This window comes from Lathyrus oleraceus, chromosome 1 (genome assembly GCF_024323335.1).
Source record: "Lathyrus oleraceus cultivar Zhongwan6 chromosome 1, CAAS_Psat_ZW6_1.0, whole genome shotgun sequence".
Classification (NCBI taxonomy): domain Eukaryota; kingdom Viridiplantae; phylum Streptophyta; class Magnoliopsida; order Fabales; family Fabaceae; genus Lathyrus; species Lathyrus oleraceus.
In genome coordinates this window covers 27,859,506-27,874,383 of record NC_066579.1, presented here as the reverse complement: position 1 = coordinate 27,874,383, position 14,878 = coordinate 27,859,506, and the positions used below count along the sequence as shown (strand labels likewise).

Below are 14,878 nucleotides of genomic sequence, written 5' to 3'. Positions count from 1 at the left end.
GGTCCTCTATGAGGCTTAATCCTCAGTTCAAGTGACCGTCACTCGTATGGGACTCTAACCCACTTTAAGTATCTTTCACCGTATGGGACTCTAACACACTTAGGTGTCCACCTTTCCTCCATGTTCGCCATGGTTACGACTCAAACCCAATTGAGGCACAAATTTAATGTCATAACAAAATAATAAAAATCCAACATGGTTTGTTGGGGAATAAAGGTGTCATCGACTATTCTATACAAAACCATCGATACAACATTTTATTTAATGTATCGTTCTTTTTATAGGGTGCTATGTGAGTGTATTTATAGTTATGTAACAACAAAAGCAAAGTTGAAAAAATACGGTAAAAATAACAAATATTTATTTAAAGTTGTTTATGTGTTGGAAAATATTAGTTAATGTGTAAGATCAAAAGATGTATGACAAGATAAGTGGCTTGTGAGATAATATATATAAATTCAATCTACCATCATCACATATATCAACATTGATAAACTCATGACTTATAATAATAACATGAAGTTCTTAATTCTCTTTAGCCTCACTTTTTTATTCAGAAATGTACTTTCAAATGTCAATCCTCTTCCCTATGAAGCTATATTTAATTTTGGTGATTCAATAAGCGACACAGGAAATGAAGCAACTCTTCACCCACCTATGCCTATCAATAGTCCTTATGGATCAACGTATTTAAACATCCCTCAGGACGTTTGTCAAATGGACGCTTGATTATAGATTTCATAGGTAAATTTATTATTTTTTAGTTTTATTTGTATATACTTTTAACCTTGGAGGGTAAAAGTATATTTCTGAATATAAAAGTGAGGCTAAAGAGAATTAAGATATATTCCTTTATATTGTGTTATTAGTATTTTATTAGATATATTCCCTGATACTCACTTTATTTTGTAGCTCAAGCATATGGATTGCCATTTTTGCCAGCCTATAAAAATCTCATTGAAGGCCAAGATATCACGAAAGGAGTGAACTTTGCATTTGCTGGTGCCACTGCACTTGATTTTAATTATTTCAATAAAAGTATGGTTGCTCTACCTGGAACTAATAACTCATTGAGTGTTCAACTTAAGATGTTTAAGAGACTCAAGCCTTCACTATGTAAAAACAAAAAAGGTATTGTCACATCTTCTTTTGCATATACATTTAATGTAATTTTCAAAATATTTTTTTTAATCAAAGAGTTAACAATATTTGTTATTTTTATGATACAGATTGTCGTAACTACTTTAAGAAATCATTATTTTTAGTCGGAGAAATTGGTGGAAATGATATTTTCTCTCATATTACACCAAAATTTTCAAACTTCAGAAATCTTATTCCCTTAGTGGTTAATAAAATTACAGAAACAACCATAGTAAGTTATAATAAATTTATGTATTTTAATAACTACTTCAATATAAGTTATAATAATGTAGTAACTATTTTTTTTCTTTCCATGTGATAGTCATTAATCAAAGAGGGAGCTGTAGAGATAGTTATTCCAGGGAACTTTCCAGTGGGGTGTAGTGCCTCCCTTTTGGCAGTGGTGAATACTAATAATACAAAAAACTACGATGAATTTGGATGCTTTAAGGCATTTAATACTGTCATACAATATTTTAATGACAATCTAATCTATTCTATAACTACATTAAGAGAGACTTACCCTGATGTCAAGATAATATACTTTGACTATTATAATAATGCCAAACGTTTGTATGAAGAACCACAAAAATATGGTGGGTAGTTTTTTTTATTTAATATTTAACTTATTATACATATAGCAATAATGATTGTTAATTAAGTTGTTCATTTATATATTAATAATTGTTTTTCTGCAAAATTTTATTTATATATACATGTACAATATTTAAATAAAGTACAAGTTTTTATGTAGGTTTTGATAAGGATGAGACATTCAAGGCATGTTGTGGAGGCGGTGGGCCACATAATTTTGATCCAAGAATGGGGTGTGGAAGTCCTAATACAACTGTTTGCTCTGACCCTTCTAAAAATATAAACTGGGATGGAGTTCATTTTACAGAAGTAGCATATAAACTATTAGCAAAAGGATTAGTTGAAGGACCTTTTGCATATCCCTCACTTAAACCAGCTCCTTTTCAAATAGCCTAAAAGCATTCAAGATAGTGTCGTCAGGAGAATTAAGAAATATGTATATCACAATTTATGTAGCTCTCGACGGGATTAGTTATATATTCAATAAACATTAATGTCATTCTTTTTAAAATTTAACTCATAAATGCTATTGGTATAAATTGTTTTTATACAATCAGCCAATTATAAATACTAAATAATTGTCTATTGAATTATCTTTAAAGTTATATTTATGAATAATTTTGATATACAAATAGTATAAAACTTTTTTTATTATCAATATATATATATATATATATATATATATATATTTATATATATACATCTATCTTTTATTTAGCACTAATCATAAAAAGAAAAGGGCTTCTCTCGTTCGTGATTCTAAAATATACCTAAAAAATAGTTCAAAATGAACTATTAATAAATTCTATAAATATTGCATTGTTTCCTGTTTTATTTATATTATAAATTAGATCATTTCATAATAATAATTTAAATGACATATTTGAACCAATTTTATTTTTTCATGTTAGAATTTCTAACCTCAACGAAATATGTTATAGAAAATCGACATTGATTATATGTATATTATATTGAGTTTTTCTGTTTTCACCATGAAACATCTGACATAATAAAAATGTCCTTTGAATTTTAGAGTATGAATCTTGTTTTGTTAGCAATTCTAGTCTGTGAAACACATCAAATTCAAAATTGAATCAATTGATACTGAACATTACTCAAAGCATCCATCACTTCCATATTTCATAATAGGTTAGTACATATATGTTTGAATATATGATTTAATGCAAGAGGCTTAAGAAGTTAGATCATCTGAGCCATAAACATAACCTCAAGAGTCTGAGGTGTAAGAGGCTAAGGAAAGTAACCCAAACTGGGGCTTCCTAAGGTGTATGCGCCTATAGGGAAGGATACTTGGGAAGAGATATATCCAGGAGGCCCATATGACATATATGTATTGTTGTATTACAAGGAACATGTGATCAAAGATACTTGAGAGGGAGATGTATGATATATTTCTCAATGATTTTTATATTCAATTATTGTTTTATTCCTATTTTATGTTGTCTCTCTAATTTATTTAATTATTCTTCTAGACCAGTAATGACCCCTTAAAATGTATAAACAATAGGAAGAAGGCCATCACTATGAATAATCCCTAAGAGGATTGATTATGTAACAACCCGTGTAATATATATCTAGAATAATATCATACAAGTGTTATTATTTGGTACTGATACAACACAAGAGTCGAGAGGCATCATTTACATACTTGACCAAAATAAAAGATACAACCTATGGTACAAGACATGGAAAGTTCCTAAATAAAAATCTAAGATCTATGTACAATATCTACCATTATACAAAATCCACAGCGGAAGATCACATCATCACAACAACGTCGAAACATCATCAAAACGATCCTCTTAATCTTACCTACAAAAACACCAGAAAAATAACAACATTTATGGGGTGAGATAATAATATCAGTGAGTTCCCCTATCCTATGGGTCCACTCGGCTCGACAAGGTTACTACCTGATTTCTAACTCAAGTATTCACCTTCTGTTACTTGTGTATCACTCATACAATGTAACTATCACTTAAGCAACTGAGGGATACTCACAGTGTGTGGAAACATGTCACTTGAGTTTTCATAACTCAATAAATCACTATTTGGATTCAGGAAACATCAATCCCCGAACGGACCTACGTCTAAGCCAGGATCAGTTCACACATGCTCGTATGATTCGACTGTCGTGGTGGATATCGGGTCCTCTATGAGGCTTAATCCTCAGTTCAAGTGACCGTCACTCGTATGGGACTCTAACCCACTTTAAGTATCTTTCACCGTATGGGACTCTAACACACTTAGGTGTCCACCTTTCCTCCATGTTCGCCATGGTTACGACTCAAACCCAATTGAGGCACAAATTTTATGTCATAACAAAATAATAAAAATCCAACATGGTTTGTTGGGGAATAAAGGTGTCATCGACTATTCTATACAAAACCATCGATACAACATTTTATTTAATGTATCGTTCTTTTTATAGGGTGCTATGTGAGTGTATTTATAGTTATATAACAACAAAAGCAAAGTTGAAAAAATACGGTAAAAATAACAAATATTTATTTAAAGTTGTTTATGTGTTGGAAAATATTAGTTAATGTGTAAGATCAAAAGATGTATGACAAGATAAGTGGCTTGTGAGATAATATATATAAATTCAATCTACCATCATCACATATATCAACATTGATAAACTCATGACTTATAATAATAACATGAAGTTCTTAATTCTCTTTAGCCTCACTTTTTTATTCAGAAATGTACTTTCAAATGTCAATCCTCTTCCCTATGAAGCTATATTTAATTTTGGTGATTCAATAAGCGACACAGGAAATGAAGAAACTCTTCACCCACCTATGCCTATCAATAGTCCTTATGGATCAACGTATTTTAAACATCCCTCAGGACGTTTGTCAAATGGACGCTTGATTATAGATTTCATAGGTAAATTTATTATTTTTTAGTTTTATTTGTATATACTTTTAACCTTGGAGGGTAAAAGTATATTTCTGAATATAAAAGTGAGGCTAAAGAGAATTAAGATATATTCCTTTATATTGTGTTATTAGTATTTTATTAGATATATTCCCTGATACTCACTTTATTTTGTAGCTCAAGCATATGGATTGCCATTTTTGCCAGCCTATAAAAATCTCATTGAAGGCCAAGATATCACGAAAGGAGTGAACTTTGCATTTGCTGGTGCCACTGCACTTGATTTTAATTATTTCAATAAAAGTATGGTTGCTCTACCTGGAACTAATAACTCATTGAGTGTTCAACTTAAGATGTTTAAGAGACTCAAGCCTTCACTATGTAAAAACAAAAAAGGTATTGTCACATCTTCTTTTGCATATACATTTAATGTAATTTTCAAAATATTTTTTTTAATCAAAGAGTTAACAATATTTGTTATTTTTATGATACAGATTGTCGTAACTACTTTAAGAAATCATTATTTTTAGTCGGAGAAATTGGTGGAAATGATATTTTCTCTCATATTACACCAAAATTTTCAAACTTCAGAAATCTTATTCCCTTAGTGGTTAATAAAATTACAGAAACAACCATAGTAAGTTATAATAAATTTATGTATTTTAATAACTACTTCAATATAAGTTATAATAATGTAGTAACTATTTTTTTTCTTTCCATGTGATAGTCATTAATCAAAGAGGGAGCTGTAGAGATAGTTATTCCAGGGAACTTTCCAGTGGGGTGTAGTGCCTCCCTTTTGGCAGTGGTGAATACTAATAATACAAAAAACTACGATGAATTTGGATGCTTTAAGGCATTTAATACTGTCATACAATATTTTAATGACAATCTAATCTATTCTATAACTACATTAAGAGAGACTTACCCTGATGTCAAGATAATATACTTTGACTATTATAATAATGCCAAACGTTTGTATGAAGAACCACAAAAATATGGTGGGTAGTTTTTTTTATTTAATATTTAACTTATTATACATATAGCAATAATGATTGTTAATTAAGTTGTTCATTTATATATTAATAATTGTTTTTCTGCAAAATTTTATTTATATATACATGTACAATATTTAAATAAAGTACAAGTTTTTATGTAGGTTTTGATAAGGATGAGACATTCAAGGCATGTTGTGGAGGCGGTGGGCCACATAATTTTGATCCAAGAATGGGGTGTGGAAGTCCTAATACAACTGTTTGCTCTGACCCTTCTAAAAATATAAACTGGGATGGAGTTCATTTTACAGAAGTAGCATATAAACTATTAGCAAAAGGATTAGTTGAAGGACCTTTTGCATATCCCTCACTTAAACCAGCTCCTTTTCAAATAGCCTAAAAGCATTCAAGATAGTGTCGTCAGGAGAATTAAGAAATATGTATATCACAATTTATGTAGCTCTCGACGGGATTAGTTATATATTCAATAAACATTAATGTCATTCTTTTTAAAATTTAACTCATAAATGCTATTGGTATAAATTGTTTTTATACAATCAGCCAATTATAAATACTAAATAATTGTCTATTGAATTATCTTTAAAGTTATATTTATGAATAATTTTGATATACAAATAGTATAAAACTTTTTTTATTATATATATATATATATATATATATATATATATATATATATATATATATATATATATATATATATATATATATCTTTTATTTAGCACTAATCATAAAAAGAAAAGGGCTTCTCTCGTTCGTGATTCTAAAATATACCTAAAAAATAGTTCAAAATGAACTATTAATAAATTCTATAAATATTGCATTGTTTCCTGTTTTATTTATATTATAAATTAGATCATTTCATAATAATAATTTAAATGACATATTTGAACCAATTTTATTTTTTCATGTTAGAATTTCTAACCTCAACGAAATATGTTATAGAAAATCGACATTGATTATATGTATATTATATTGAGTTTTTCTGTTTTCACCATGAAACATCTGACATAATAAAAATGTCCTTTGAATTTTAGAGTATGAATCTTGTTTTGTTAGCAATTCTAGTCTGTGAAACACATCAAATTCAAAATTGAATCAATTGATACTGAACATTACTCAAAGCATCCATCACTTCCATATTTCATAATAGGTTAGTACATATATGTTTGAATATATGATTTAATGCAAGAGGCTTAAGAAGTTAGATCATCTGAGCCATAAACATAACCTCAAGAGTCTGAGGTGTAAGAGGCTAAGGAAAGTAACCCAAACTGGGGCTTCCTAAGGTGTATGCGCCTATAGGGAAGGATACTTGGGAAGAGATATATCCAGGAGGCCCATATGACATATATGTATTGTTGTATTACAAGGAACATGTGATCAAAGATACTTGAGAGGGAGATGTATGATATATTTCTCAATGATTTTTATATTCAATTATTGTTTTATTCCTATTTTATGTTGTCTCTCTAATTTATTTAATTATTCTTCTAGACCAGTAATGACCCCTTAAAATGTATAAACAATAGGAAGAAGGCCATCACTATGAATAATCCCTAAGAGGATTGATTATGTAACAACCCGTGTAATATATATCTAGAATAATATCATACAAGTGTTATTATTTGGTACTGATACAACACAAGAGTCGAGAGGCATCATTTACATACTTGACCAAAATAAAAGATACAACCTATGGTACAAGACATGGAAAGTTCCTAAATAAAAATCTAAGATCTATGTACAATATCTACCATTATACAAAATCCACAGCGGAAGATCACATCATCACAACAACGTCGAAACATCATCAAAACGATCCTCTTAATCTTACCTACAAAAACACCAGAAAAATAACAACATTTATGGGGTGAGATAATAATATCAGTGAGTTCCCCTATCCTATGGGTCCACTCGGCTCGACAAGGTTACTACCTGATTTCTAACTCAAGTATTCACCTTCTGTTACTTGTGTATCACTCATACAATGTAACTATCACTTAAGCAACTGAGGGATACTCACAGTGTGTGGAAACATGTCACTTGAGTTTTCATAACTCAATAAATCACTATTTGGATTCAGGAAACATCAATCCCCGAACGGACCTACGTCTAAGCCAGGATCAGTTCACACATGCTCGTATGATTCGACTGTCGTGGTGGATATCGGGTCCTCTATGAGGCTTAATCCTCAGTTCAAGTGACCGTCACTCGTATGGGACTCTAACCCACTTTAAGTATCTTTCACCGTATGGGACTCTAACACACTTAGGTGTCCACCTTTCCTCCATGTTCGCCATGGTTACGACTCAAACCCAATTGAGGCACAAATTTTATGTCATAACAAAATAATAAAAATCCAACATGGTTTGTTGGGGAATAAAGGTGTCATCGACTATTCTATACAAAACCATCGATACAACATTTTATTTAATGTATCGTTCTTTTTATAGGGTGCTATGTGAGTGTATTTATAGTTATATAACAACAAAAGCAAAGTTGAAAAAATACGGTAAAAATAACAAATATTTATTTAAAGTTGTTTATGTGTTGGAAAATATTAGTTAATGTGTAAGATCAAAAGATGTATGACAAGATAAGTGGCTTGTGAGATAATATATATAAATTCAATCTACCATCATCACATATATCAACATTGATAAACTCATGACTTATAATAATAACATGAAGTTCTTAATTCTCTTTAGCCTCACTTTTATATTCAGAAATGTACTTTCAAATGTCAATCCTCTTCCCTATGAAGCTATATTTAATTTTGGTGATTCAATAAGCGACACAGGAAATGAAGCAACTCTTCACCCACCTATGCCTATCAATAGTCCTTATGGATCAACGTATTTTAAACATCCCTCAGGACGTTTGTCAAATGGACGCTTGATTATAGATTTCATAGGTAAATTTATTATTTTTTAGTTTTATTTGTATATACTTTTAACCTTGGAGGGTAAAAGTATATTTCTGAATATAAAAGTGAGGCTAAAGAGAATTAAGATATATTCCTTTATATTGTGTTATTAGTATTTTATTAGATATATTCCCTGATACTCACTTTATTTTGTAGCTCAAGCATATGGATTGCCATTTTTGCCAGCCTATAAAAATCTCATTGAAGGCCAAGATATCACGAAAGGAGTGAACTTTGCATTTGCTGGTGCCACTGCACTTGATTTTAATTATTTCAATAAAAGTATGGTTGCTCTACCTGGAACTAATAACTCATTGAGTGTTCAACTTAAGATGTTTAAGAGACTCAAGCCTTCACTATGTAAAAACAAAAAAGGTATTGTCACATCTTCTTTTGCATATACATTTAATGTAATTTTCAAAATATTTTTTTTAATCAAAGAGTTAACAATATTTGTTATTTTTATGATACAGATTGTCGTAACTACTTTAAGAAATCATTATTTTTAGTCGGAGAAATTGGTGGAAATGATATTTTCTCTCATATTACACCAAAATTTTCAAACTTCAGAAATCTTATTCCCTTAGTGGTTAATAAAATTACAGAAACAACCATAGTAAGTTATAATAAATTTATGTATTTTAATAACTACTTCAATATAAGTTATAATAATGTAGTAACTATTTTTTTTCTTTCCATGTGATAGTCATTAATCAAAGAGGGAGCTGTAGAGATAGTTATTCCAGGGAACTTTCCAGTGGGGTGTAGTGCCTCCCTTTTGGCAGTGGTGAATACTAATAATACAAAAAACTACGATGAATTTGGATGCTTTAAGGCATTTAATACTGTCATACAATATTTTAATGACAATCTAATCTATTCTATAACTACATTAAGAGAGACTTACCCTGATGTCAAGATAATATACTTTGACTATTATAATAATGCCAAACGTTTGTATGAAGAACCACAAAAATATGGTGGGTAGTTTTTTTTATTTAATATTTAACTTATTATACATATAGCAATAATGATTGTTAATTAAGTTGTTCATTTATATATTAATAATTGTTTTTCTGCAAAATTTTATTTATATATACATGTACAATATTTAAATAAAGTACAAGTTTTTATGTAGGTTTTGATAAGGATGAGACATTCAAGGCATGTTGTGGAGGCGGTGGGCCACATAATTTTGATCCAAGAATGGGGTGTGGAAGTCCTAATACAACTGTTTGCTCTGACCCTTCTAAAAATATAAACTGGGATGGAGTTCATTTTACAGAAGTAGCATATAAACTATTAGCAAAAGGATTAGTTGAAGGACCTTTTGCATATCCCTCACTTAAACCAGCTCCTTTTCAAATAGCCTAAAAGCATTCAAGATAGTGTCGTCAGGAGAATTAAGAAATATGTATATCACAATTTATGTAGCTCTCGACGGGATTAGTTATATATTCAATAAACATTAATGTCATTCTTTTTAAAATTTAACTCATAAATGCTATTGGTATAAATTGTTTTTATACAATCAGCCAATTATAAATACTAAATAATTGTCTATTGAATTATCTTTAAAGTTATATTTATGAATAATTTTGATATACAAATAGTATAAAACTTTTTTTTTATTATATATATATATATATATATATATATATATATATATATATATATATATATATATATATATATATATATATATATATATATATATATATATATATATATATATATATATATATATATATATCTTTTATTTAGCACTAATCATAAAAAGAAAAGGGCTTCTCTCGTTCGTGATTCTAAAATATACCTAAAAAATAGTTCAAAATGAACTATTAATAAATTCTATAAATATTGCATTGTTTCCTGTTTTATTTATATTATAAATTAGATCATTTCATAATAATAATTTAAATGACATATTTGAACCAATTTTATTTTTTCATGTTAGAATTTCTAACCTCAACGAAATATGTTATAGAAAATCGACATTGATTATATGTATATTATATTGAGTTTTTCTGTTTTCACCATGAAACATCTGACATAATAAAAATGTCCTTTGAATTTTAGAGTATGAATCTTGTTTTGTTAGCAATTCTAGTCTGTGAAACACATCAAATTCAAAATTGAATCAATTGATACTGAACATTACTCAAAGCATCCATCACTTCCATATTTCATAATAGGTTAGTACATATATGTTTGAATATATGATTTAATGCAAGAGGCTTAAGAAGTTAGATCATCTGAGCCATAAACATAACCTCAAGAGTCTGAGGTGTAAGAGGCTAAGGAAAGTAACCCAAACTGGGGCTTCCTAAGGTGTATGCGCCTATAGGGAAGGATACTTGGGAAGAGATATATCCAGGAGGCCCATATGACATATATGTATTGTTGTATTACAAGGAACATGTGATCAAAGATACTTGAGAGGGAGATGTATGATATATTTCTCAATGATTTTTATATTCAATTATTGTTTTATTCCTATTTTATGTTGTCTCTCTAATTTATTTAATTATTCTTCTAGACCAGTAATGACCCCTTAAAATGTATAAACAATAGGAAGAAGGCCATCACTATGAATAATCCCTAAGAGGATTGATTATGTAACAACCCGTGTAATATATATCTAGAATAATATCATACAAGTGTTATTATTTGGTACTGATACAACACAAGAGTCGAGAGGCATCATTTACATACTTGACCAAAATAAAAGATACAACCTATGGTACAAGACATGGAAAGTTCCTAAATAAAAATCTAAGATCTATGTACAATATCTACCATTATACAAAATCCACAGCGGAAGATCACATCATCACAACAACGTCGAAACATCATCAAAACGATCCTCTTAATCTTACCTACAAAAACACCAGAAAAATAACAACATTTATGGGGTGAGATAATAATATCAGTGAGTTCCCCTATCCTATGGGTCCACTCGGCTCGACAAGGTTACTACCTGATTTCTAACTCAAGTATTCACCTTCTGTTACTTGTGTATCACTCATACAATGTAACTATCACTTAAGCAACTGAGGGATACTCACAGTGTGTGGAAACATGTCACTTGAGTTTTCATAACTCAATAAATCACTATTTGGATTCAGGAAACATCAATCCCCGAACGGACCTACGTCTAAGCCAGGATCAGTTCACACATGCTCGTATGATTCGACTGTCGTGGTGGATATCGGGTCCTCTATGAGGCTTAATCCTCAGTTCAAGTGACCGTCACTCGTATGGGACTCTAACCCACTTTAAGTATCTTTCACCGTATGGGACTCTAACACACTTAGGTGTCCACCTTTCCTCCATGTTCGCCATGGTTACGACTCAAACCCAATTGAGGCACAAATTTTATGTCATAACAAAATAATAAAAATCCAACATGGTTTGTTGGGGAATAAAGGTGTCATCGACTATTCTATACAAAACCATCGATACAACATTTTATTTAATGTATCGTTCTTTTTATAGGGTGCTATGTGAGTGTATTTATAGTTATATAACAACAAAAGCAAAGTTGAAAAAATACGGTAAAAATAACAAATATTTATTTAAAGTTGTTTATGTGTTGGAAAATATTAGTTAATGTGTAAGATCAAAAGATGTATGACAAGATAAGTGGCTTGTGAGATAATATATATAAATTCAATCTACCATCATCACATATATCAACATTGATAAACTCATGACTTATAATAATAACATGAAGTTCTTAATTCTCTTTAGCCTCACTTTTATATTCAGAAATGTACTTTCAAATGTCAATCCTCTTCCCTATGAAGCTATATTTAATTTTGGTGATTCAATAAGCGACACAGGAAATGAAGCAACTCTTCACCCACCTATGCCTATCAATAGTCCTTATGGATCAACGTATTTTAAACATCCCTCAGGACGTTTGTCAAATGGACGCTTGATTATAGATTTCATAGGTAAATTTATTATTTTTTAGTTTTATTTGTATATACTTTTAACCTTGGAGGGTAAAAGTATATTTCTGAATATAAAAGTGAGGCTAAAGAGAATTAAGATATATTCCTTTATATTGTGTTATTAGTATTTTATTAGATATATTCCCTGATACTCACTTTATTTTGTAGCTCAAGCATATGGATTGCCATTTTTGCCAGCCTATAAAAATCTCATTGAAGGCCAAGATATCACGAAAGGAGTGAACTTTGCATTTGCTGGTGCCACTGCACTTGATTTTAATTATTTCAATAAAAGTATGGTTGCTCTACCTGGAACTAATAACTCATTGAGTGTTCAACTTAAGATGTTTAAGAGACTCAAGCCTTCACTATGTAAAAACAAAAAAGGTATTGTCACATCTTCTTTTGCATATACATTTAATGTAATTTTCAAAATATTTTTTTTAATCAAAGAGTTAACAATATTTGTTATTTTTATGATACAGATTGTCGTAACTACTTTAAGAAATCATTATTTTTAGTCGGAGAAATTGGTGGAAATGATATTTTCTCTCATATTACACCAAAATTTTCAAACTTCAGAAATCTTATTCCCTTAGTGGTTAATAAAATTACAGAAACAACCATAGTAAGTTATAATAAATTTATGTATTTTAATAACTACTTCAATATAAGTTATAATAATGTAGTAACTATTTTTTTTCTTTCCATGTGATAGTCATTAATCAAAGAGGGAGCTGTAGAGATAGTTATTCCAGGGAACTTTCCAGTGGGGTGTAGTGCCTCCCTTTTGGCAGTGGTGAATACTAATAATACAAAAAACTACGATGAATTTGGATGCTTTAAGGCATTTAATACTGTCATACAATATTTTAATGACAATCTAATCTATTCTATAACTACATTAAGAGAGACTTACCCTGATGTCAAGATAATATACTTTGACTATTATAATAATGCCAAACGTTTGTATGAAGAACCACAAAAATATGGTGGGTAGTTTTTTTTATTTAATATTTAACTTATTATACATATAGCAATAATGATTGTTAATTAAGTTGTTCATTTATATATTAATAATTGTTTTTCTGCAAAATTTTATTTATATATACATGTACAATATTTAAATAAAGTACAAGTTTTTATGTAGGTTTTGATAAGGATGAGACATTCAAGGCATGTTGTGGAGGCGGTGGGCCACATAATTTTGATCCAAGAATGGGGTGTGGAAGTCCTAATACAACTGTTTGCTCTGACCCTTCTAAAAATATAAACTGGGATGGAGTTCATTTTACAGAAGTAGCATATAAACTATTAGCAAAAGGATTAGTTGAAGGACCTTTTGCATATCCCTCACTTAAACCAGCTCCTTTTCAAATAGCCTAAAAGCATTCAAGATAGTGTCGTCAGGAGAATTAAGAAATATGTATATCACAATTTATGTAGCTCTCGACGGGATTAGTTATATATTCAATAAACATTAATGTCATTCTTTTTAAAATTTAACTCATAAATGCTATTGGTATAAATTGTTTTTATACAATCAGCCAATTATAAATACTAAATAATTGTCTATTGAATTATCTTTAAAGTTATATTTATGAATAATTTTGATATACAAATAGTATAAAACTTTTTTTATTATATATATATATATATATATATATATATATATATATATATATATATATATATATATATATATATCTTTTATTTAGCACTAATCATAAAAAGAAAAGGGCTTCTCTCGTTCGTGATTCTAAAATATACCTAAAAAATAGTTCAAAATGAACTATTAATAAATTCTATAAATATTGCATTGTTTCCTGTTTTATTTATATTATAAATTAGATCATTTCATAATAATAATTTAAATGACATATTTGAACCAATTTTATTTTTTCATGTTAGAATTTCTAACCTCAACGAAATATGTTATAGAAAATCGACATTGATTATATGTATATTATATTGAGTTTTTCTGTTTTCACCATGAAACATCTGACATAATAAAAATGTCCTTTGAATTTTAGAGTATGAATCTTGTTTTGTTAGCAATTCTAGTCTGTGAAACACATCAAATTCAAAATTGAATCAATTGATACTGAACATTACTCAAAGCATCCATCACTTCCATATTTCATAATAGGTTAGTACATATATGTTTGAATATATGATTTAATGCAAGAGGCTTAAGAAGTTAGATCATCTGAGCCATAAACATAACCTCAAGAGTCTGAGGTGTAAGAGGCTAAGGAAAGTAACCCAAACTGGGGCTTCCTAAGGTGTATGCGCCTATAGGGAAGGATACTTGGGAAGAGATATATCCAGGAGGCCCA

General features: G+C 29.5%; 3 protein-coding genes and 1 pseudogene across 3 annotated transcripts; all 4 read left to right on the top strand.

Moving 5' to 3' along the window:
* The first annotated feature begins 498 nt into the window (after positions 1–498).
* LOC127115389 (GDSL esterase/lipase At5g45910-like) lies at positions 499–2,130 on the top strand (annotated as a pseudogene).
* A 2,270-nt stretch (positions 2,131–4,400) lies between these two features.
* On the top strand, positions 4,401–6,033 carry LOC127115388 (GDSL esterase/lipase At5g45910-like). Its single transcript, XM_051046952.1, has 5 exons — positions 4,401–4,647; positions 4,816–5,034; positions 5,133–5,275; positions 5,366–5,639; positions 5,798–6,033. Exons 1-5 carry the CDS (start codon positions 4,401–4,403, stop codon positions 6,031–6,033), a joined length of 1,119 nt encoding a protein of 372 aa, XP_050902909.1.
* Positions 6,034–8,241: 2,208 nt separating this feature from the next.
* Positions 8,242–9,954, top strand: LOC127115387 (GDSL esterase/lipase At5g45910-like). The gene is made up of 5 exons (XM_051046951.1): positions 8,242–8,568; positions 8,737–8,955; positions 9,054–9,196; positions 9,287–9,560; positions 9,719–9,954. The coding sequence occupies exons 1-5, from the start codon at positions 8,322–8,324 to the stop codon at positions 9,952–9,954; spliced, it is 1,119 nt and encodes a 372-aa protein (XP_050902908.1). The 5' UTR covers positions 8,242–8,321.
* Positions 9,955–12,212: 2,258 nt separating this feature from the next.
* On the top strand, positions 12,213–13,925 carry LOC127115386 (GDSL esterase/lipase At5g45910-like). Its single transcript, XM_051046950.1, has 5 exons — positions 12,213–12,539; positions 12,708–12,926; positions 13,025–13,167; positions 13,258–13,531; positions 13,690–13,925. The coding sequence occupies exons 1-5, from the start codon at positions 12,293–12,295 to the stop codon at positions 13,923–13,925; spliced, it is 1,119 nt and encodes a 372-aa protein (XP_050902907.1). The 5' UTR covers positions 12,213–12,292.
* The last annotated feature ends 953 nt before the right edge of the window (positions 13,926–14,878 follow it).